General features: G+C 37.6%; 1 protein-coding gene across 1 annotated transcript in view; it reads right to left on the reverse strand.

The window, feature by feature from the left end:
- LOC136103960 (potassium voltage-gated channel subfamily KQT member 1-like) overlaps nucleotides 1–26,489 on the reverse strand; it is a 491,583-nt gene that overhangs the window by 443,597 nt on the left and 21,497 nt on the right. The window contains exons 3-6 of the mRNA XM_065842505.2: nucleotides 23,541–23,631; nucleotides 9,382–9,508; nucleotides 3,466–3,544; nucleotides 492–588 (exon numbers count right to left, since the gene is read on the reverse strand). Of these exons, the coding sequence (XP_065698577.2) occupies nucleotides 492–588; nucleotides 3,466–3,544; nucleotides 9,382–9,508; nucleotides 23,541–23,631 (394 nt within the window). The remainder of the gene's footprint in view (nucleotides 1–491; nucleotides 589–3,465; nucleotides 3,545–9,381; nucleotides 9,509–23,540; nucleotides 23,632–26,489) is intronic.

Consider the following 26,489-nt stretch of genomic DNA (forward strand, 5'->3'; position numbering starts at 1 on the left):
AGTAGTTTTTCTAGCATATTATCATAACATAGTTAGTATTTTTATTCCTAGAATAGATAGAAAACTCCTTATTCAGGCAGAGAAAACAGAATTATTTCAATAATTTACTTGTTCTATTAAGACTTTTCCACTAGCACTTGTTTTTCCACAGAATAACCAAGCTAGGTACATATCTTCTGTGAAGACAGTGAACAGTATTTGCAAAAAGAAATGCAGCCCACCGCATGGCATTTAATGAATTATATTGAAGGATAACATCAAAGAGTACAACAGTTCATTTCCAAAAGAATACTGATGCTTATACCCTGCTAGCCTCTGACCTGAAGTAAAAAATATTACTTCCATTTTAAAAGTAGAAAGAAATACATCATGGACTTTTAAAGTATTTTTTCTCTTGCAACACTGTTATTTTAAACCAGACTATGATTTGAAGTCCGTGAAAAGAATATACTAAATTAAACAAAATGCTGGGGATCTTAAAGATATAGCACCTGGCGGTGTATGAAAACAACTGATCCTAATAGTCGCCAAGTGCCGCCCTGTCGATCTACGTGAAGCATGCGAAGTATCTGGAGAAACCGGATCCCCCTGTAAGAAAAAATAGGACAATTAAACAAAAAACTAATGATTGAAAACAATACTGCTCTATCTATCTATAGACAGTTGACTACACTCACCAACATAGTGCCATATTAGAGAACTCTTATAGCACTGTCCCTGGCTAAACTTCCATCTTAGACTCGAGGCATCTCAGTAGACGGTATGTTTAAATCACATTTCATTATATTCAGAAATATAGAGTAGAACAACAATTAGTCAAAAGAAAAACCAACAAAGTCTGAAATGTATGCTCTCACACCCAGAGGAAACTTGCATATTTTACCTAATTATGATGCTCAAATGCTTTCCTTCCAAGCAAAACCAGTGCTTCAGGCTTTGATAACATAAATATGAGCAAACTTTTTTCTGTATTTGCCAAAAGCAGATTGCAAACCAAACATGGTATTACTGAAATCTTTTTTGTGTAAGTTATACAAATCATCTAATCGGAAATATAATAGAGTCCTTTGTGATTTTAGGAAAAAAGCTGAATCATAAACTCCCAATGTTTTCAATTAAAGAAAATAATTATCAATATGGTTCCTCAGCAGAATTTTATTCAATTAAAATATTTCATTTTAGTCACCCTTTCAACAATGAGCTTTGTCTTCCTACACTCTTCTTACTGTCTTATCACTGAAAGAAAACAGTGAAGAGCAGGAAAGGATAAAAATTTTTTCACTAAAAGTATTTTTAGCACTTTTTAGCTATCCTTAAAATTTTGTTGTCATTGTTGTCAGTTTTCTTCTTTAATTCAGTCTTCCTATTTCAATTCCACTGTGGCTGCATTTTTCTGGGTTACATCAACAGCCAGGAAACTCAGCATGGTGCCATCCTCAGTCACTGGGAAGTCATATTGTCTTCTGAAAGACCCAACTTTTCCTTTATTCAGAAATCAGGTTTTCTGAAATCAAATGCTTGTCATTTTTTTTTTGGAAAACACACAATAATCTTGACTATCAAGTCATATATCAGTGACTGAGTACATGAACATCACATTTTGTTATTTCTTTGATAGGGCATTGGAATAATAATTAACTGGAAAAATTAAAATATCCGCTTAAAACCTGTTAATTAAAACATGAGTCCAAGAAGAATTACAAGACTACCAAATACATGAGCACCAAGAGACTTCTGTTATGTTATAGCTCATTGGTTGCTTATGTCAGAGCACCGTATGTAGGCCCCCCCGTACAATTACTAGACACACCTCTTGATGCCTTGACCCAATGGCAGCTCTTGATTTTTCTGTTTCTATTGTATCTGAGATGGTTATGGATCTTTTACTGTCCAGTGCTGACTTATATGTTATAGGCAGGGAGTTTTACAAATAAAGATTTAAAAAACAAGATAGTGAACAAGAAACTCCAGATACACAGCCTCTGAACATGCACAACCCATTTCCTCTGAAAAGGGAAAATAAATTGGTTGAAAACAAAACCATTTTTATCAATTTGGTGAACTTTAAACAATAAGGACAGAAGGCTACAGGACTCTGCTGTGAACTCTGCAGTGCTACTAGGTTTCAGTCTCGCTGGTTGCTGCAGGGATCAGAATGTCAACCTGTTATACCTGATGGGTCTGGAGCTTGCAACTTCGTTCTACAAGAAAACAACCTGACATACATGCACCCATGCTTTCGGGGATTGCTGGAATTTAAGAGAGGTCCAAACAGGACAACAATAGTATACATTAAAAACAACAAAAGCAAAGGCAAGGATGTGAAATTCATTCCTTCTTAACTAAGAAACAGACACTCACATCACAGTCCTGAGGAAACCTGATGAGATTAAGACTTGCCTGACCCAGACAATTTTTCTATGGGGCAATAAGAACACTGCAGAGACGAGGGTTAAGCTTCTCTGGCAGAAAGCATTCTGAGTGGTAGGACAGAAACTGTATAATTTAACACCAGGTAAGGCTGCACTGAGCCCAAAGCCACCTGGATTCACATATAAACACAGAGCAATTGTCTTCATTAAAGTCCTTCCTACACTTCTAGTTAAATTAAAGAAAATCTTCAGAATTTTCACAGTTGCCCTCCTCCTATATGAGCTGATGAATCACATTCATGATGCTTCTGTGAGCCTTTATCATCATGTAAAGATTAATGTTCTATGGTAATAGTTACCTTAAAAAATTTTATGCATGTAGTTCCCTCCAGTGTTTTTCTATACAGCTAGACAGTTTAGATAGCATTGTACCTTCTCATTTCCCAGTGATTAGACTGCAGTGGAAATCAGAGGCTTGTAACGGAACATGCAGCACATGCTGCAAGTTAAGTTAGAAGTGGGAAGAGTGAGAAGTACACCTATTCTGCTTATCATTCCTTTCATTTACTCACTTTATTTCCCAAAACAAGCTTGCAGTACTTGATGAAAGCTGAGCAAACACTGTAGACATCAAATGTTTCTGGTTCGGTTATGGTACAAGTTACTTGTGAGAAACAAATCCACCAAAGCATAATTACTCTTTAAACAAAGTAATTACTTGTACTCAAAAAGAACGGAGTTAAGTGCTGTCTGGATTACTTCTTAGATAAGCTGATGTTTTGTAATACTTCTTTTGTCTCAGAAAGAGAGCTATTTCATGTTTTATATAGGACACAATGTTCCTTTAGTGTTTTTCTACTTGGCTTCAGTATTCACACCATTCTTACTATGCCTTGTTTCTGCACTGTTGTTTCCCAACCAGTGACCAAGCACAATAACACACAATCTGCCACTGTCCAGGGCTTCCATGTAATAACTTTTCCTATATTAGGAAAATTACATATAGAGCTAATCAGAAATTGGAAATTAGATATACATATAATATAACTCTGCTGCATTATTACAAAGAGCTACAATCGCTAGACAAACATACCTTATTGCAGAAGTAGCAAACACCTGTCCATTAGATCCTATGCTCAGAACAATAATTGAGGCTACTACAACAATTAAATCTGTTAAAAGAAATGTTAAGTGTTAGCTCTCAGCACTGAAACACACAATAAAGACAGACTGAGGAAAGCACTTTAAAAAATAAATTAAGTTAGCTGAAACTATGGCAAGTTAGCTGAAACTATGGCAATATAGCTGAAACTGAGTGGGCAATAAATTAATGTAATACTTTCACATTAAAAAATTTCACATAAAAAACCAAGGATATAGTTTCTTCCATGATGAATTTAATAAAGTAAATTTTAAAGATCCTGATAGATCAGGCAGCTTGCCACAACAACAAAAAAAAAAAAGGCAAAGACATACATACATACATACACCCTAGAAATCAATCCATATTTTGGCCCAGGGCTCTTGATTTAAGAGACAAGACTTTACTTTGATCATTAATGAAAGGCATAAAATACAGACAAATGTCATATGCAGGTACACGCACATAGACTTAGTTTAAAAATTGTATCAAAGCTGTAAAGCCAAGCTTTCAAATTTTAGGAAACTGTCAAAACAAACATTGCTAAAAAGAATCATAGTTGTTGGTTTACTTTGTGATATAGTCTTTAATTTTATGAAAAAATAATTGTTGCCAGAATTCCACTTTTTTTTTCCACAGCTCCGCAATTCACACAGTTCCAGCATTATACGATGCAAATGGTGGATTGTGTTCACAGTGCTAGCATCCCTTATTTTCTCTTATTCTAGTTCACTGAACAGACCTATGGCTTTGAATTATTGAACCCTGCTCTAACATAATTCCAACAAGATATTTTTCTAATTTTCTCATGGGCATTTCAGTGATAATCCTCTTCAGATCACCTAAATGCTTCACTTTGAAATTCTAACAAGAAAATAAAGGGTAGTATTATAAATGGATAGCAAATGTAGATAGAATAAGGAAAAGTTTTGGTAAATTTTCCTTGCCAGTTTTAAACACACAGTACCTTATTCCTGAGAGCACTTAACATTATGTAGCACTTCAATAAAAACAGTGCCTGCTGACTTCACTTGCAGCTGTGAGAGCTCAGAACCTCTGTAACCTGACTTCAAAGACTTCATTTGGACATTCAGAAAATTGGACACACTTGTGAAAACTTATTTAAATGACTATCACAGAGTTTCCATGTGATGCCTAGGCAAGATGCAGGATTGAATCCAACTTCAGAGGGAACAACAGTTGCCTTCAATGACAGCAACTTTTTTTCCTCTCTTTTAAACATTCTCTTGCCTCATTCACAACCATGTAGTTACTGCAACAAATACTGCATCAGTTTCACAGTCGACAGAATCCTTCACTTCACTCTCTGACTTAGATTATTTTCCAGTATCAATCTGATTTTTGTTGTAAAAGCAGGATTCCTTCCCCAAGGGACAGCAACCAATCAGTTTAATGACTGTACCTACGTTCATTGTATATTTATGAAAATGAAAATAAATATAGGGAGGGATACGTTTAAGATGTAGAAAGAGCTGCCATTTTGGGATGATCTAACTTTTGAGTACCTGACCTTCCAAAATGTTTATGCAGTTCTTTTATTACGTACATGTGTGAACATATGTGTGTGAACATACATGTGTAAACACTCAGAATTTATGGAGTTTTCTTCCCATCACATCATAATACTGATCTTTGCACTTAAGCAAAGGAGGCATCCGATGTCCTCACAGACATGTTTTCAGACACATGCATCCAATGACCAGCACTGAAGGAAGGAAAGACCGACACTTGGGAAATTATTTTCAAGCAGGTAATTAGAGTAACATAGATTTTTCATCTGTACTTTCCACTTTTCTGAAAATGTGTTCTACGTGGTAGAGATATTTCAATATTTTTTCCCAAAACCTGTTCTTCTATATCTGCTTTTCTCTGTCCCCGATTTTCATGCTGGTTTCCAGTCTTTAGGCTTCTCATACTAATCCCAGTTTACTGATTCAAACAGTCCTATTTTACACTCTAGGTCTTCAGCATATCCTTCTGTCCTTAAGCTGACGCTTTTCAAGCTCATGTATTTCAAACCTCCACCTTTTTTTTACTTCAACCTCCTGCTTACTTATCAGTCTCTTTATACATCCTCCTCTCAGACCCTTACATCAACATCCCACCTCCTGCCATTTCACCAAGCCTGTATATTCCAGTCTATTCCTCCTGCCCTGCCACTTCACCTTGGTATTCAAGCCTGGTATTTTCCCTTTCATTGTGCCCTGGGCAGTTTCAGGAAGAGCAATATAAAACAAAAATCAAAATATTTTTTTACTTACAACCCCAGTACTACTGCTCAGAGAAACCTGAAATTTGAATTGTGCAGGCTAGTATTTCTCCTTAAGAAATTGCCAAATTGTTTTATTGAGGAAAAGCTTAAATATTTTGCATGAAGTATCTCCACAAGACTCAAACTGAAGCAGACACTTGGCCTGGAAAATATCAGGATAAAGTGCCAGTATTTGTTTAAACAACTTTTTCAACTCTAAAAAGTAGTAGTATTTATATTAGCATTACATTAGTATTTATGTCAGTTTTTAAAAAGAAATTATCAGGAAGACATGGTAATTTTAAAAATTAAATTCCAGTAATTTATTAACAGTGACACGTGGATATTCTTCTCAAACATTCTACTTATTTATGTGTTTGCAAACTTGACTGTACATACACATGAGGTGTAGACAGATGAAAATGACATAGTCTCTTCTATATAATATGTGCACTACACATGTATATGACAAACCTGCACAAATCACATTTCCTGAAATTTAGCATGTGTAATCCACAGATTTTAAAACCTAGTCCACTGCTAGTCCAATGTCCCCATTGCTTACTCTTAAGGTTCAAATCCTTGAGAAATTCCAAAGAGCTACCATCTAAAAATCAGCTTTCCAATGAAACATCATTTAGTTCTGCATAAACTTTAGCACAGCACATAATGCAGTCTACCTAAGTACTGTTTTTTCTGAGCAAACTGCTCATATGTTTCTAATGTTCTCACAAGCTCACTTTCTAGTATGCAATTCTCAACTTTTTGATTAAAAGCAATTAATCCTTTTAGAATTTAAAACAGTAAAAATATTTGCATTTCTATTTTAATTTTTAGTTGCCATAATATTTTTCATAATGGAAATAGCCCTCAGCTTCCAGGTGTGTTCTCAGTAGTCTGAAGATAATATGATGTCCATTGGGACTTAAACAGAATATATGCACATATTTCAATCTGATTTACGTAGTATTCTTATTTTGCTGAACGTTTGTGTTCTACTGGCACTGCATAATTTGGTTTTATATGAGGTAACTGGAACTTTAAATACCAGGTGCTGACGCTTTTTCAGAACTGTATACATAACCAATTAAAGGCGTTAATACAGCCCTTTCCTTAAGGATAATATGAGATGGACACGCATACCAGGTCTTTACACCAGTAACTTATGTCCCGGTTATGTCTTTCAAACTGCATACTGTCAAGATTGGAAGAAACAAAAGTTAATTCATAAATTGGTTGTTCATTACATTTTCTTCAGCAACGATAAAAAATAAAAGAGCTTGTATAAGCATATTGTCTTGATTTTGCCTGTGTTTGGTACCTCCCTTTCATAAAAGCCTAATTAGGCTGGGATCTTCAGCTCCTAACTTAACTCTACTGATGTAGTAAGTAATGGAAGTGTTAAATCAATATTTAGGAAAGGTATCACTGTTACAGCTGCTACCAGAGTACATGAGCACTGCACAATCTTCAAAGATCCTCATTCTGTAAATTAGGGAATGAAGAAACACAAAGAGGCAAAATTATTTTTCTAGGATTCTTGGTATGCTGGAAATTAATTCAATCTATGTCTCCTGACAGGTTCTCTAACTATAGAATTGTCTTCTCTCACTCACATGTAATCACCTATAACAAGTCTGCAAAGAGGAGAAAAATTAGGCTAACTTCAGAAAACCTATATAAGAAATAAAAAAAATGTACTTACATGGTGGAAACATTGCATCATTTTCCATTTTAGATAAAATTTTTAAAGACTATCTAGGAAATAGTGTGGTTCATCTCAACATTTTCCTTCCCCAGTTCTAGAAGTTGCATGTTAACATACTAATTTATGCAGCATGGAATGGAATAATATTAAACAAGTTTATAAAATAAAGTAATAACTAGTTTGACTTCTGAATCTCTTTCAGGTAATAAGCAACAAAATAATTTTTATTTACCATTAAAGAAGGGAGAAAAGGAAAAAGAATGGGAGAAATTTCAAAAGTTAAAAATTGCTACCTAAATTGAACTTTCCAAGAATTAATCCAAATTTTAGTGTGGACAGATAAAAGTAAAAGTAATAAAAGTAATCTCTCTGATATGAAAGACATTTCAATGATACTTTCTAATTTTAAAATAAAGACTTTCATACTAATGGAAAAGTAAAATTAATACCTTATTTTTAAAATTCTGTTCTAAAACTTTATTTTTCTTGTGTTTGTACTTTATTCTTGTTGGTTTGAAAATGATAGGTTGAGTCAGAATGATTCAATCTTTCACAGCAAAGGTATTTCACACGTTTATCTATTTGGATTAGTGTAAACACAGTCCTGCTCCATTTGATATGTAAAAACAAATCTTGACTTTAAATGTATTGTATTCTTACAGGAATTTTAAATGTAAAAACAGTACTGGTATCTTTGAATGCACTATCAGCTGTAATCATTCTTAGCTTTTCTTAACAAAAAAAAGACCATGTCTCCTCCAAGGGCTATACAAACATGAATGTTTACTGTGGTAGATGCACAATACCAGTGTACAGAACCACTATCAAGTTGAAATCACACTTTAAGGGGACTGCCACATTTTCTCCTCCAGCTGTGTACTCTAATACACCTACCTAAGAAACATTTCTTAATTGAAAGAGGAGCCAAGAGCATGATTAGGAGAAAAGAGTTACCTATAGGCTTCATGATTGTATCATGAAACTAGATCTGATCTAGAAACAGATGAAGAATTTGTTTGCATGTAGTGAAACACTTATTTCTCAATAACCCAAAATTGAGTACAGTATCTCATTATTCACTGCCCACATCCACACGTATGATACGTTGTTTCCCAAGTTTTTGTACCAAGTTTCATAAAGTCACAGATAGTTAAGTAAATATCGTCTCATTCTCTCCCGTTTTCACCTCTTGCACTTTGCTCTAATTAAAACTGAATGAGCTGATGTTCGTGTAATGTAAAATTCACAGCTCTACTGGAGTCTATATAAAATCACAGGCTTAAAACAGAAACACTGATTTTATGATCTACTACAATTTTGTTCGAACATCACATTTTATTAATCACTCATTCACTGTTCCACAGGTTTTGGTAATCACCTCTCCTCCTAAACTCTCTCTTACTACAGAGATGCTACCCACAGTAGTCACTTGAACAATCTAAACTACTTAACTTTAGTAATACTCGAGAGAATTTCTCCTGAGTTATACTTTGCACTTCCATGTTTTTTCCAATTTACACTAACCTTTGTGTTAGCTTTCTAATTTCCTTAGAAATTCTTTGTAAGGAAGGAATTTGGTTTCAAAAGCTTGGCAGTTTTCTTCAGTTACACAGGTGGATTTAGTAGAGATTTCTGCATTTTACAATTTTGCCTTTCTTAAATAGATGTCTGCCTGTGTCTCACTGCCATATTTTAAATGTTCCATTCTAGCAATCCAAAAGAAGAAATAATTGCATAGGTTCAGAAAGTAGATAAATGTTTGAGTGATAGACATAGCTCAGAATTGCAATGTGACCTCTGCAGTAGTTGACATCTTTACTTTAAAATGGATGATAATAGCAAAGTTAAGAGGAAAAAAAAAAAAAAAGAAAAAAAATTTAAATCTTACCAATAATTGATATGGGTTTTCTGGCAAACCGTATTCTTCCCTTGAAGCCAACATACTTACTTCTGCAGCCTGCAGACCACAATCGGACCACATATTCAGCACCAAAAAACACAACCAGAACTATTTCCTATCAAAATTAAAAGGACAAAATATCAGGGTTTTTTTTCATTAAAAAAATTACTACAGTTTACACATCTTATTCCTATGACTAATACAAATAAGGTTGTTGAGATAAAAAATGCAATAAAAAGGACTGTGCCTAGTCTGTTCACTTTTATATGCTTATGCCAGCCAGTATTTAAGAGAGATATAATCTGTTCCTGAATGTGATTTGCATGAATGGACAGTTTAAGCTCCATTTCATCAGTATATCATACAGAAAAATACACTATTCTTCTTTTGTTTATTTCCAAATCATATTTTTTTTAAAAATAAGGAGCAGAGGGAGGCTACAAGCTTATCATTCCTTAAGCTAACAAGTATATGAAATATTTCTAGATGATCAAACAGAAGTTATAAATATAAAACTAGAAAGTGTAATGTCACCTTTTGTATATACAAAATTGAGTCACAGAACATTTCAAGTCAAAAGGGATCCAAAAGGGTCATCAAATTCAACTTCCCGCTCCTTGCAGGACTATGTTAAACTAAATCATATGACTAAAAGCATCATCCAGACTCTCCTTGAACTCTGACAGGCTTGGTGCCATGACAGCTTCCTTGGGGAACCTGTTCCAGCGACTGACCACCCTCTCAGTGAAGAAATCTTATCTTGATGTCCAGTCTGGATTTCCCCTGACTCAGCTTCATTCCATTTCCTTGTGTCCTATCGCTGGTCAGCAGAGAGAGGAGATCAGCACCTTCCTCTCCACTGCCCTGTGTGAGGAAGTTGTAGACTGCAGAGAGGGTGCCCCTCAGCTTTTCCTTTTTCAAGATGAGCAGACCAAGTCACCTCAGCCACTTTTCTGCACTCTTAAGAGATGGCTCTTAAAAAATGAGCAGCATACAGGGATCCCAATACCTTCAAAAGCAGATTCCCAGGGAACATTACTCCTTCAGCAGCCCAAAATCTCCTCTCCAGGGTCAAAGTTTCGGTGGCAGTTTTTCTCCTATCACCAACCATTTGAAACTGAACTATGTCGTGGCCACTATGTCCAAGACAGCCACCAATCACACTTTTGCCCATGAGTCTCTCTCTGTTTACAAACAACAAATCTAGGAGGGCATATTTTAGTTGGCTCCCTTAGTACCTGCATCAAGAAGTTATCTTCAACATGCTTCAGAAATTTTCTGGACCTGTTTGTGTCTGTTATATGATATTCTCATTTGATGTCTGGGAACTTAAAACTGCCCATAAGGACAAGGAGAGTTGATCTACAGATATCCCTTAATTCCTTGTAGAATAATTCATCAGTGCCATCATCCTGGCTGGGTGGTCAACAGTAGACTCCCAGAACAACATCTGCTTTATTTGCTTTCCCCACAGGCTCTCAGCCATGTCATCACCAACTTTAAGCACCATACAATCCAAACCCTCCCTTATGTACAGTGCCATCCTCGCTGCCTCGCCTACCCTGCTTATCCCTCCTGAAGAGCCTATAACTGTCCATCACGGCACACCAGTCACAGGACTCATCCCACCAGGTTTCACTTATGCTAACAATGTTATAGCTCTGGGACTCAACCAAAGTTCCCAGCTCCTCTTGTTTATTCTTCATGCTGCATACACTAGTATAGAGACATTCAAATGTGCTCCAATGTACTCAGCACATTGTAGAGCAAACTGAAGGACCTTGCAAGCACATTGTTCCTCAAATAGTGTCATGCCACTCCCAAGCTTATCTCTAGCAAGTTTGGTTTTACTCCTTTACCCTTTCAAACCTAGTTTGAAGCTCTTTCAATGAGCTCTGCTAGTTCCTGCACAAGGCTCCTTTTCCCTCTTTGAAACCAGCATACCCCATCTGTTGCCAGCAAGCCATGTAAACCAACTCACAATCAAAACACCCAAAATTCTGCTGGTGACACCAGGCTTAGAGGTATTGACCTACTGGTTCTTCCTGTGTCTTGCCTCATTATTCCCTGCAACTGGACAGGTAGAGGAAAACACTACTTGTGCTCCTCATCTTTTACCAGTCATTCCAAGGCCCTGAAGTCTCTCTTGATTGCCCTCTGACTTCTTATTGTAACCTTATCACTGCATACATTAAAAATCAGTAATGGTTAATAATCCAATTGCCGTATCAGGGCAGGAAATTTTCCCATCACGTCTTTAACCTGGATCCGAGGGAAGCAGCAGACTTCCCTAAGAAGTGTACCAAGGTTGTTCCACTCAGAAGAAGGTCTCTTATGACAGTGATTCATCTTTTTTTCTTCATGTAAGCAGTTTTGATGCAGGGCATCGGCCAACTTAACCTTGGTGACACCTCCAACCTAAATGAACCATCATCCTCATCAGTTGATTTTGCTTGCAGAACCTTGTACCTATTATGCAAGGGCACCTGGGGAGGTGGTGTAGTCATGGAGGAGTCACTCCTGCCATGCTGTACAGCAACTTGTGACTGTTACCCCATATCCCCTACATGTTCAGCCAGATGGAGAGAGGATAAAGAATCCTTCACATCATGTGTTCTATCTGTCTGAGAGGCCTTTCCTCTCAGGGTGCAGTTCCAGTTGGCTGTCTCAGGCTCCCTGATACTGCACAGCCTACTCACCTCCTCCCAGAGCTCCATCACTAAGTGAAGTTCCTCTGCCTGGGAACACCTCACACAGGGGTGCTCACTGTTGCCATCCAGTACTGGCACTAGAGCAGAGCAGACCCTGCAGTCTGGACATCAGCATCTTCTCACTGCAGCTCTGTCTGGGCAGCTGTGTCAGTTGTGATGGGTGCAGGGCTTAGAGAGGACAAGGCCTTCTGCCAGGTGGATAGCATTGCTCCTTGGTCAAGCCAGCAGAGCTCCAGCGCCCTTCGGCACTAACTACTGTGCCACACCCTGGCCACTAGCGCTCCCCAGGGGGTTCTTGTTTGGGGGGGCAGGGAGGAAGAGGGGTTCTCAGACCTACCCAGGTCTCTCCAGCTGCTGTGGCACAAGCTGCAGACTCCTGGCAGGTTGCTCTGTTCCCTGAGGTTTCCTGGCTCAGGACCCGTCTCTGTACACCACGCCAGGGTGCTCTGCTGAGGATCATGCTAGCACCCAAACTGCTCCCCTCTGGGACTCAGGTGAGCAGTGTATATACAGCATATAAAATAAAAGAATTATCTATATTTTAATATTGCATCCCTCTATAGCACTATATTGTACAGCACATAAATAAGAACCAGTATACTTTGAGATAACTTCTAAAGGAAGCGGATTAGCAAAGATCACAATATGGACAGATTTGCTGAGATTTTTTGTTCCTTCCTTCCTTCCTTGTTTTCTTCCACCATTGCAACATGCTAGCACAACCGAAACAAAACTTTTAGGCTTTGTTCCAACGCAAACTGTATCCACTAACTCCAAGTCACCAAACACCTACTACATAAATTACAGCCTTGGAAAATATTTGCATTTTAACTTAGACATGCTTGCAGTCTGCACCTGGGCAATTCTAGAGCACTCAGACAGTAAACACGCTTAAATCACAATTTTCACTGAATAACAATACCAATATGTCTTCAAATTTAACATGGTTGAAACTAACTAATGGTTGAAAAGAGTTCAAATATTTCACAGATTAAAAACAAATAAGAAAAACTCTACACTAATATGCAAAACATCACATCAATTTTTATTTTTAACAAAGTCAGGTTAACATTTCTGTATTCACTTCTACCTCCTTGTTTTGCCTGGAATGAAAACCAAGAAAATATGCAGTTTTCCTCTGTTTTCATGGCACTTTCAGCCTGACTAAAACCAAGGATAAGTAGAAAGTTTACAGCAGAGTTTCAAAGCAGAAGAACAAGAAAATATGCAACAAATGAACTTCACAAGTTTTATTTTTTTAATTAATATATTATCTAGAGCTTCGACATGTAATACTTCTAAGTTTGTGCTCTGTCTGAAATCTAAATGCAAACATTTATTCAAGCTTAATAGCCAAACCACAATTCAAGAATAATCCTCAAAGAAAAACAATTCTTGCATTTCAGGGATCTCATATATTTTCTACATTTTTAGCAGGTTCCTGGTGTCATCATTCAGCAACATTTGTTTTCAGGTCTGTTATTAAGGATCTCTTATTTCTACCAAACTAAGCAGAACACTGTCTATACGGACCAAACACACCTACAGGAGGAATGGCACTGAAGCTTTGCAGTAGACTGTGAAGTCATGAGCACTTCTTTCTATAATTTGGCAGAAATTTCATACCAAAGCTTGAAATAAAGGAGCATTTCTGAAGCAAAACAGTCCCACGCTCTTATCCACAGACTAAAATGGCTTAGCTTCACATGTGTTCACAGCCTTAGAACAAGCAGCAGCTCTGCAGAGAGGGATCTGGGAGTTCTGGTCGACAGCAAGTTGAACATCAGCCAACAGTGTCCCTGGCAGCCAAGAGGGCCAACCATGTCCTGAGTGCACACAGCACAACATTGCCAGCCGGGCGAAGGAGGGGATTGTCCCGCTCTGCTCTGCACTGGTGCAGCCTCACCTGTAGCCCTGTGTGCAGTTCTGGGCACCAGAGGATAAAAAGGATATAAAGCTACTGGAGAGTGTCCAGAATAGAGCTATGAAGTTTGGTGAAGGTTTTGGAGAGGAAGCTGTATGACAATCAGCTAAAGTCACTTGGTTATTTCAGCCTGGAGAAGAGGAGACTGAGCGAAGACCTCATGAGGGCTACAGCTTCCTCACAAGGGGAGGAGGAGTGGCAGGTGCCGATCTCTTCTCTTTAGCGAACAATGGCAAAACCCGAGGGAATGTCAGGAATATGTGCCAGGGGAGGTTTAGGTTGGACATTAGGAAAAGATTCTTCACCCAGAGGGTGCTGGAGCACTGGAACAGGCTCCCCAGAGAGGTGTCATGGCCCCAAGCCTGACAGTGTTCAAGAAGAGACTGGACAACACCCTCAGACATATGGTGTGAACTGTGGGGTTGTCCTGTGCAGGGACAGGAGTTGGACTCAATGATCCTTGTGGATCCCTTCCAACTCAGGACATTCTATGGTTCTATTCTATGATTCTAAGAAACAATCAGAAAACATCGCTTCTGTGATTTCATTGACAATGTCCGTAACTCACCCTTTGACAAGGAGGATATCCATAGCAATTCAAATGAAAATAAACATGCCATCCAGCTGCATCAAAAGCATCCCTCTGCCACTCAGTGGCAGTCCATTCAATGCCAGTCCTAACAGACAATGGTGATGGCAGTGGAAGAATCATTTCTACAGGAACTGCATATTAGATTCACTGGATCAGTTAAGTAAAAAAAAGTGAGAAAGGAGATGAGCGGATAAGTGCTGAGGAAGCAAAAGCTTCTTAGACTTAGGTTACTCCTTGTTGAGCCTCCAAGAGTACTTTTAAAAGATGAAATTAAAACTATATTTGGCCTGAGAGTATTTTATTCCCAAGGCAAATTCCAGAACCCATGATTTTATTTCAACCCTTCTCTGAACCTCAATGAAGAAAGAAAGTGAGAGCAAAGCTGCGGATCCTTTGAACAGAACAGTTGCTATAAACTGTCAGGACATTTGCCATGACCCATTGAAGGATCAGGAGACAGGGGTGGAAAAACGGAGAGCATCATCCTTTCTCTGGGGCACTGACCCCACTTCAGAGGCCCAGCCAGAGGCACATTGTACTGACAAATGTACCAGTGGAGAGCATTTTTTAGGCAGCGCTCAACTCAAATTATCTTCCAGGAAGCGGAGCACAGAGTAAGGAAACAACAGGACAGACCAGATTCTTCACACTCAGGCGTTAGTCTCTTCCTGTTTTGTTAGTTGTAAAGGGTACTCCTGGCAATTCAAATTGCCACAGTAACACTAAGGAAAGCATTTAACATGCAATAACTGCCTAACCACTGTAAAGAACCGATTTTTAACTGGGTTTGTACTGTCTAATATCCCTGCTAAAGTCAGCAGCAGCATTCCACTATTCTGCGCTTGCCCATGTTCACTGGAAAAACAACAACAACAGCCAAAAACAAACAAACCAAACCAAACCAAACCAAAACAAAACAAAACAAAAAACAAAAACCCAAAACAACAACAAAAAACCACATCTATAATATTCTTTGCCCAGTCAGGTGGAATCCCTTAAGCACATTTAATCTTGTTTTTCTTTTTCTTAAGTCCAGTCACTACCTAAGTCTTTTTTTCTCCCCCAAAAATAGATAATAAAATAACACATAGTCGTGTTTATGCCATTCTTAGTGTAACTCCATTTCATTATTTTTACTAAAAATATTTTTAAAAAATAAGCTTAAAGGGAAATACGTACGCAAACATCTTCCATCCGTATCTAATTCAATCAGTCAAATAAGAAACTCTTGTGAAAAAGCTGTCAACTTTTACCCAAGAATGTCAGTGATGACCAAATAGATAAATACTCACATCAATACAGAAAATCAACATTTTATACAGGAGTGTGTGTAAGTGAAATATATAGCCTGGAATTTACAATATGTTCCAGTACAGTTGTGGATAACTGGACGGGGGAAGCAGGAGAAGCAAAGGAGTTCAGCTGGAGTGATTAAAGTGCACACATGAAAAACACAAGTATTTTCTCAGCTGCAGCTGTGTTTTAGGTGGAGAGCACACACAAGGCTCTCTTCACTTTTTTTATTGGAATATTTAGGTGCTCGGGTAAAAGGAGGAAGTGGGATGGCTAAATGAATAGTGTGTGTTCATGAAGATTCAATCAAGGAATGGCAGCTCAAAACAATGAAGCCTCAGAAGCAGGCATAAAGGTTTAATAGTCCAAGTGTTTGTACACGTGTACTCATGTCCAAAATTTAATCTGATAACCCATCTTCAAGGTTTTCCAGTCCTTAGAGCTGAAAATGTCAGTTTAGTGACCTGTTTAGCTTAATAGCTACTCAAATGCTATGAAAACCTACTGATACTGAAAATACTTATTTCCTACCATCATGCTTGCTCTTATAAAGATGACAAACATCATATATGAAAATATAATATCTAATACGTGGAAGAAAAGATGCCGAACACTGCTAAGTGTCCTATAGTATCATTAGCTTACTCAGACTTACATCTCTTAGATGAAACCAATGCACTTAATGTTTAAAAGTTTGTTGTCTGAATACAAATGAATTTGTTTAACAACTATTTGAAGAATATTTCCATGTGCATCTACTAAAATTGCTGAATTTGCTGCCTTCATACCAGGAGTATCTTTATCTTTCACTTAATCAATGCTTGCTATTTCTTGTACAGAATGAAGTTGTACCTTAATGAGGGAAGCACATGGTGCTCTAGTCACATTACATGGTGATAACTACCACTCAAGTCAGTTGGGTGAATCAGAGATGAGGATTTACTTTTGAGTTCTGCTTAAGAAGGCAACAATTTTTCTACAAAGAAAATTAACTACAGTCTCAACTATTTTTGAGTAGTTTTTTTCTAGAATTGCTTAATTCAGAAAGATACCACTAAGGCAACTACTGTCAAATAATAAATCAAGAAGTTCAAGAGCCAATGCCTGAAGTTCTTCATTCCTCTATAGATGCACCAGTACCCTCCAGGAGCCTTCCAGTTCCCCAACAACATGTCTTGAAGCCTCACCTGAAGGGACCACATCTGGTAGGAGAGGAAGGGTTTAGCATTGCTCCTGGAGTGGAATCTATTCAATATGAGTATCCATTTCAGAACTGTAAATAAACATATCCATGTTTCTTAAACTTTTGGTTTGGGAGGGTCTCAAAATTTTGAGGGGATGAATTGGAAGAATCCTGCATGTACCTCTCCACTGTCCTCTCACTCCCAAGTAAAAAATGTTTCTCTAGTCTCTTGGGCCACATTCGGAGACCACTTTGCACAGGAAACGTGATAGAGTTGGAGTAGGAAGTGAGTAAAATTTGTCTAAGCGCATTATAAGTTGGCCCTTTGTTAATTTGTCTCAGCCATACTTGCTGCACAATTTCTGTTTTAGATAGTTGAAAAGCACACAGCAATCATCCAGCCAACATGTTCTGCACTGCATTAGGGCAACTCACAAGGTAATATAAGCCACAAGAATAATTGTAACGTAACTCACATCAAGAAGCTTAATGGCTACATTTGATTCCAGAAAGTCTATGGTAACTCAGCAAGATCACTTAGAAGACAATTTAAACTTACGGAATGTCTTGAAAGATTTGTGGATTCAGTTTTTTCCTAATATATTTAATATATGAAACAACATTCCATATCTATTTTAATAATGTTTTATGCTGTAATAATATTATATTCCTGATATATTTTTTCATCTTCCTACAGACCAACAACAAGCTCAGAAAGAAATAGGGGTACTCCTTCTTGTTTTCTTTCTCACAGGTTTACAAGGAATAAAAGAATAGCGCAAAAGCTTTGGAGTCATGTGCTTGTGTTTGTTCAAATGTGTTCTACACTAACATAGTCCGACTCATAGTATGAAAGAAACAGCTTATTTTTCTACTGAAACACTTTACCTGCCAGTTCCTTTAAGGGACTGGACACTTCATTCACACCTGCTATTACACAGACAATATACACTACACGAATGTCACAAAATGACACTAAATATTATGGGACCTAGTTTGTTTGCCATAATCTGTGAGAAATCCGTTACCATCTATAAGAAATTACATGCTGAGTCCAAAAGGAGGAGTACCTGTGAAGTTCATGTTTCAGTTTATCAACATATCACTTTACACAACAGACCTAGAGAAGGCCCTAAGAGCTAATGCCGTGTTGCAAAGCACAGACCTAAAGTGATAGATTGGCACAAAAGCAGAAAACAGATAAAAATTCCACTATTTTTACTTTCTAACACCAGTTGCTTTGATGGGATTGAGAAAATGCCCTCAAACCTGCCAGAATATGCAGACTTCACTATAAATCATGGAGAAGACTAAATTGAGCTTATATACCACGAAGCCATATTTCTACTCTGCTAACAGTTTAAAGATGACATGGCATTTTATGACATGACCACATTGCTTAAATGGGAGAAGGGACAAAAGCAGAGACAAAAATAATGAGAAAACTCTTCCACTGTAGACAGGAAAAGTGCATCCTCTTTTGAAAACACACATTTTGAAAATGGTGTCAACTCACTACTTTCAAAAAAGAAAAGCCATCCTGAGGTCCATTTCAGAAACAGAGCAGTTAAATACACACATGCCTTAGCTGGCTTAAGTAAGCCAGCTATCACTTGGTACTGTGATGTTTGGGTACTCTGAAATGTTTAGCCTATATATAAAAGATGATCTGTTCATGCCATGTGATGCAGAAGAAATCATTGTATAGCAGCAAAACTGAGCAGTGACTTCAAGAAAGACACAGAACAATATGACACATCTGCAGCATGTGTCTTTTATGAGATCCTCCCCTTATCCTTGTCTCCTAAATACAGCTGCAGCATGAGTCTCTCTCCTAGAAAGCTAAAACAGCATTTGATGTGGGAGTTTATAATCTTACATGTTAGCTCTTTCTCCAACAGGATTTGCAAATAGGGATGTAAATAAAAGCTACATGCTAAATGTAGTCTCAACATGATGATTTCAAGCAACCGAGCAGTGTGAGAGGGCAGTGAGGGCCTAAAATAAAGGCAACAAGTAAGGGTCCTGAAAACAGAGTTTCTAGTACTGTACCGCTATGAACTAGAGGTGTTAATGTCTTTGGAAGATATGCTGTTGCTTTTTCCAGCAAAGAAACACGTCAGAGCAAAGCGAATGCATGAAGTCTGTCTCCCGAAAGAAAAGGTACCAAAGGAGCTGAGCTCATCTAGAAAAGCCACTGGAATCCAGGATCCAGCTCTGTTGAAACAGGGCAGGTGATCCCAGCTGAAACACTTGTTTGAGGCTCTGCTGCAGAAAGCTTCTAGTATAGCACAAGCCCTTTAAAGTCTTACCCCATAAATCTGAGAAAACTACATTGGAAAAACACCCATCAGGAGAACACGACCAGAACTTAGTGACCCCTGGTGAAAGCAAAACAAGACTTAGAAGCGCTACCAATTTTAACAGATAATGGTTTAGTAAGAAAGTATTCCTTTTTTGCATTGAAAACAGATGACTATCAGAATTACAACACTGAAATAACGAAGCTTTTGGTCTAATCCACCACATCAATTCCTACACAGTTTTGCCATTACCACACAGCCTGCAAATGTTGCAGTGATTTCACATTTGGATTATGTGCTCTGAATCAGAAAGCACATTAAGATAAACAATATTTCCTATTCCTCCTTCATTCCAGTTGCAATGTCCACAACATTAAATGGCATACAAGTAGAAATGAAATTAACAAAGTTGAATCAATATGATTTGTAGCAAAACCATTTTATTTTCTCAAAGTCAAGAACACTTTTGATATACTTAAATTTAAAAGGTAAATAACATCAAGACAGTAAAACAGAGGAAAAATTCCATTTCACCTGCAACATTGTTGTTATACAAATTGATGATTTATTGTGTTCTGCTACCAGTGTGTAAAAACATCACGTATAGAATAAAAATAATACCTTGATCTTGTTTTTAGAATAGCACAACTAGTGAAACTACTCCCACAAGCTAAGAAACTCTTTTTGCAAGGTCTTTTACAATAAAAATAAAAATCTGTCTTTTGTAAACTACCATGGTGACCTCTCCTGGTAGAAAAATATATGACCTCTAGCCATGAAAACGATCGATCAGATTAATCCTCGAAGGAGGAATTACACCTGTCACGCTTTATTTTTAATGACATATCCTTAAAGATCTAGATTCCATTTACAACTCAAAACCAGCACATAAATTACTATGTCTTTAAAAAAACATTACTGTCTCCTGCTGTATAGGCAAAAGGCTATACAAGAGGTTTTGGCAACATTTAAAAAGTAATTTTTCAATAGAATCATCTTAGAGTAAGAAAAAATTATAACTGTACATATTAGGGAGTTAAAATATGGGACAAAGTGAAAGGGCTGAACGTTACATAAAAGTGACACAATGAAGAAAGCCTAAAAAATAGATGGGTGCAAGAATATGCAAAGTTTGCTGAATGCATAGCATTTTTTTCCTGTTCTGATATAAAGATTTTAAATAAAAATAATAATTTACATGGGAACTTTAAGTAAAAATACTCCCAGTTTGTTTGTTTGTTTGTTTATTTTTAATTTTTAATCTCCATCACTTAGCTACTGTGATATTGGACTCAGGCAACTTCAAGGTTTGCCTATGGTCACACAAAAAGTCTGTGTTAATACATCTTCGTGCAACTCTTTAAGAATAGTTTAAGACATTTTTTGCTTTGAAAAACCACCAAACAACATTAACTGTTAAAAATATATAAATTTGTTGTGTAATATGCACACACACCTGAAAGAAAGCTTTACACATCAGGGAGCAGACATGTCCATGTAAGTCTGACAACCTCCCAGAAAAGTGGCTGAAAAAGCAGCATAATTTTTAACACTACAGAAAATAAGATTTTAGAGGAACCCTCTTCAAATAAGGACTATAAAGGGGAGAGTTACATACAAGTTACAAATATTAAAAGTCAAAAAGAACAGTTAAGTAAGCAGATTTTTTGTAATGAAATATATCACAAGCAAGCAGCACTGACTTGATTGATCTATTGAGCTCAGAGAGGAAAATTCAGCAAGTTGAAGCAAAAAAGAAGGAAAATGGTTAGAACTCTGGGAAATATGGTCAATGGAAATAGATTTGACCTGTGACAGGAAACCAAGGTAATGATAGAGGTGCATATATTTATTTTAAGAACAAGTAGACTAAACCCAATTCTAATATTCAAAGATTGTCTTTTTATTCTTTTAATTATTTGTTACAAATTTATCTGTAAACACATCAGTGAAGAACGTAAGTATGACATTACTGCAAGCAGGTAGGGTTTCCAATTAGAAATGAATAATACTATGCCTGTTCTCTTAATTTCTCAGAATATGCATTTTGAAAGAATTTGACATTAGAAAAACAAACAACAGGTAAAGATGATGGAACAAAAAGACTGTTGTCAGGTTTCGCCTTCTTCAAGGTTCCTATCAGAAAAGTACATGTGGGGACAGCTCTGCAGATCAGGCAGGAATCAGAAGCTCATTCTGCACTCAGTCACATGGTATTTAAGGAGCACTTATGAAAATCATTGGAAAGGTAGCAGATAAACACAAGTCATAATTAAGAGCCGATTCTGTCAAAGACAGAAAGTGAACAGTGTTGACTTAAGATTAAGTTTTGACTGTAGGAAATCCCGTAATCACTGTTCTTGACTTGCATTTGGAAGAAGCTATTAAAAAGACAAATGAACCCTGACGAATATCTCCATGAGGGCCACCCCGCAATCTAACCCTCAACAAGGAGTCTTACCATTTAGCTACTAGAAACAAGAAACCTCACAATCTATGAAAAACAACTAATTTCATTAACTCTAAAAGCAATCTTTCAAGTGCTGTAATTGAAGTGCATTCATTTCAGAGAAAACACTAAGATTCACACTTTTAAGACAAATGCATTCTAGGTAAGTGAATCTACAGTAGCCAGCAGAAAAGATAATCTCTGTGCTGGTCATTTCTAGGAAGGAAGCTAAGGAAACAGTAGGGAGGAAACTAAACTCAAGAGAGTAAGGGTAAGGTCATAAAACAAGGCGACCAAGAAATTGTTCCAGCACTGCCATTGATTACGTGTGATTCATTTGTTAGATGATAACATTTAAAAATAGCTGGTAAAGCTATGTGGGCACTATGTGAACCGCACATCTGTCTTCATCTAGTTATTTTTTGTCCAATAATAATATGTGTCTGCACATGAACATACCATCTACACAAAAACAATCAGCTCAGCATTGAATCCTTGACAGTATTACTGTTTTGAGTGGTGGTTATGCTGACCTATCATCACTCCACATCTTTCAGTAAGAAAGAGAAAACTATATATGATTGGCAGAATACTGCATTTTGTTTGACACCGAATATGGCTTAAAGGTCAAGCAGAATTTGATACAGGATTAACATTAATTAAAAACCCAAAATAACTCAGTGATGGCTTAGTAAATTGCATGCAAAAGCTGTATATACTAATGTAGTCTAAGCCATAAGAAAGCAAGCAAGTAACTGATTTTTGTTTTCAAACAGGTGGAAAACCAAAATCCATCACATTAGGAGCCACTACTTAGCAAAAAAAAAAAAAAATCACAATAAGAATACTGAGATTATCACGCATTGAGATCAAAGGATTAGAATGGCTAAAGTACAGATATTGTGAGTAACTGTTTAAAAGTGATTTAGTAATTTTTTATGAAGGATACTTCATCTCAATTCTTAACTTTCTACGGGTGAAGAGGAGTGGGGGGAGGGAACAGAGAAGGAACACTGTCTAATTTGTACTTGTATTTCTCACTTACTTCAAATTAACACTTAAAAATATTGTGTGTTTGTTGCAGCAGCTTATAGATGGTTAGAATCATTTCGGTTGGAAGAGACCCTCAGGATCATCAAGTCCAACCACAACCTAACTCTTAGCACTAAACCATGTCTGAGGTCTGAGGCTTTAGCCAAGGCAGGGCCATTGGCCCCAGAGAGGCAGTACTTCCCTCAGAAGTGGGTCAAGCCTGCATATTGCATATTGAGCTTACTGTTCCCTTTAAAAAGGTCTCTTCCCTTTAGAAAACTCTCTTCCCTTCAGAATGGAGTCTCCTGTGTTCTCTTTGGAAAGGGATCCTCCTGCATACTGAATATCCTGTTCCACACTGCACAAGACTGATGAACACCAGTTGTCCACTTTAAGAGCTACAGGGTACAGTTCCATACCTTATGAAAAGGAAGTATATAAAAACTGTTAAACTATCAAGTACTCTCATACTGTAGAGATCTAGAAAATAATCATCCCCATTAAACTATGGCCTTCCTTTAATGAAAACAGGTAATATTTTAAGTGTCCTGGTAGCATGCTTTGCATGCAGATTTTTAACAGTTCTCTCTCTTGTTCACCTGAAACAATTTAGATTTAGTCGAACTGACTAGAGTCCTTCCCAAAAAAAAGTTCACTTACCATCCAGAAAAGGGTTCCAGTGGCAAATTCAGAATAGTGCTCTATAGTGGATAGTACACTGAATATTAAACAAATCAGCACCAAAAGAAATCTGCAAAAAAAGAAAACAGCATTTAGTGAATTGTGAAGTGGAACTGCAAATCGAGATCCAGTTTTAAGTCTCTCATTCACATACCTTTTTTCATCACAAGTACTTCGTGTTTAACCAGTTCATTTTTTCTAGTCCAGTGAATATCACCATTTTTCATTCAATAACTTTTAAGAAACATAGAATGAAAATGACAGGAAGGCTGAACAAAGTTAAATCAATAGGTAAAACTTGCATTATCAAGTATAGTTTCCCATAGAAGCTCATAATAGCAAATGTTTCATGTTTCAGTGATTGCTGTATAACTTCTGTGCTGCAATAGAAAGGTATTATAATTGACAATGCATTCATTAAAATAGAATTAGACAGTGACTGGAGTGGGAACTGTAACTTCAATGAAAAATGTTCCATTCGGTGTATTCCATAAATTAAAAACACACATAAATATAGAAGGAACAGCTACTACCACAGTATTTCTAGCACCACAGTTTAGATCAAGAAAAAAATTCAGAAGTCTCAAAATATATACTCCTGTCTCCAAAAATAGCTTAAAAAAGTAAAATTTAAAAGTCACGAGAATTGGAAAACAAAATGGGCAATTGAATCCTAGTTGATTAAACACTTAAATGCTGGTAGAATGTGTATTACTTCGAGGCATTCAATGTCTTGGCCATCTTTCCAACATTGGTAACATGATATTTAAAAAACTGGTGAAATGATGTATGAAAAACTCTGATGGGCAGACCAGAAATACAGACTTCTGATATATTTGCACTACAGCTTTCAACATCTCTTAAGGTCATGCAGAAAACAAGAGAAAAATAAGAAAACTGAAATTTCTTCCACTAACAGCCAGAAACATACTCTCTTGTGCGCCAGCTCATTCACCTGTCAATTTCTGATTCCATGCCAAGAGGCTGTATCTAAACTCCTAAATTCCCAAACTGCCATACCAGCAATTAGAACCTTCAGAGTCCTGTGTGTAATGAGATATCTTCTCCAATGAGAAACCCTTCTGAAGAAGATAAACACTACTGACAATGCTAGTTCAAGAATTTCAAAGCAAATGACAGACCTATAGCACGGGTGGCTGTATTGTTAAAATAGTGAGATTTCAGCAAATAGACAGAAACACACTAAATACACTTAATGTGCTTTTGGTGGGTTTTACATGAAAAATATAGGAGGAAGAACTTATCCGAAAGGGCAAAAATTCATGTTCAACCTGGAGACCAGCGACAAAATGAATTCCTTAGGAGTATAACCAGGGATGTGCCCTGGTCAATATTTTTATCAATGTTCCAGAAGAAGAAATGAAAAGCACCTCTTCAAGTCCACCCATGACACAAACCAGGGGTTCAGTCAATAAACCTGAGGGCAGAGTCACTGGTTAGAGGTGCCTAGACAGGGTTAAGGAACAAGTCTACAGGAATCTCATGAAACACAGACAAATGTCAAGTCCTGCACATGGTACAGGGCAAGCTCAAACCCACATTGGATGAAGACTGCCCGTATCTTGGGCTGCATTCCCTGTAGCCCTGGTTCCCTCTTGCCAGACTACACCTGGAGTGGTGCACACAGATGAGGCACCAGGTACAGCACAGAGATGACAGACCAGAGGGAGTTTGGCAGAGGACAAAAGCAGCGTGAGGACAGCCCTGGCCCAGAGTAGGTGGGTGCCGCCACTGTAGTGTCAGGGGAAGCCCTATCCCTACTGCTCATTGCTTTCTCACTTGCCCCAAAGTCCTGTACATCTTCCAGACACCTCATCTGTTCCCTTCACCTCTTTCTGTCCTCAGGGGTTCCCATTTTGTAAAAAATCATACACCATTTGTTCACAGATAGCTCTGTGATTGGCTGATAGGACCATCTGCCTCTTCCTATGTCAGAAAAGCATCAGAGTGTGATGCTCCTGCCTATGATATACTAGGAGACCCACACTTTTTATGTCATATTCCATATGTTTTCATACTTCTCTGTGATTGGGTGGTTGTCATTTTTTTTTAAACCATCACACTCAGATGATCTCAGACCACACTGTCACTGGCCACTCATTTCCTTCGGATCAGGAAGTACTCATATAAATATATATATATACACAGATTTTTATATATAGGAATATATATATATATATATAAAATCTATAGACTATGGAATTGTGGTGAGTTGACCTTGGCTAGATGCCAGATGCCCACCCAGCCACTCTCTCATTCTCCTTGAGAGAACACCAGTAGAAAATAAGATTAAAATGCTTGTGGTCCAAGATAAAGACAGGGAGATCCCTTACTGATTATTGTCATGGGTAAACAGATTCAACTTGCAAAAAATGAACTTAAATTATTGGTAGTTGAAACAGATTTGAATAGTAAGAAACCAAGAAAACTAAAACATCACTCGTCTGCTTCCTTTCCCAGGCTCGACTCCTCCATTCACAGCCCCTCTACCTTCCGCCCTCACACACACCCTGAGTGGCACAAGGGGATGCAAAATGAGACGTTGTGGTCAGTCCACAGCACTTTTTCTCCTCCTCACATTGTTCCCCTGCTCCAGTGTGGACTATTCCAGAGGCTGCAGTCCTTCAGGACAAATCTGCCCCAGCATGATCTCTCCAGGGGCTGCAGGGCAATCTCTGCTCTGGTACCTGGAGCATCTTCACCCCCTCCTCCTGCTCTTCTCACCTCAATGCTCGCAAGGCTGTTTCTCACACTTTATTTTTCCCTCTCACTTCACAGCATATGTTGTGTTTGTGGCTTCTCCTGAATGTGTTTTCCCAGAGGAGCCCAAATGGTGGCTGTGGGGCTCAGCTGTGGCCTGTGGTGGGTCTGCCAGAGATGGCTGGAATCACCTGTGTATATATACAC

Source organism: Patagioenas fasciata, chromosome 1 (genome assembly GCF_037038585.1).
Source record: "Patagioenas fasciata isolate bPatFas1 chromosome 1, bPatFas1.hap1, whole genome shotgun sequence".
Classification (NCBI taxonomy): domain Eukaryota; kingdom Metazoa; phylum Chordata; class Aves; order Columbiformes; family Columbidae; genus Patagioenas; species Patagioenas fasciata.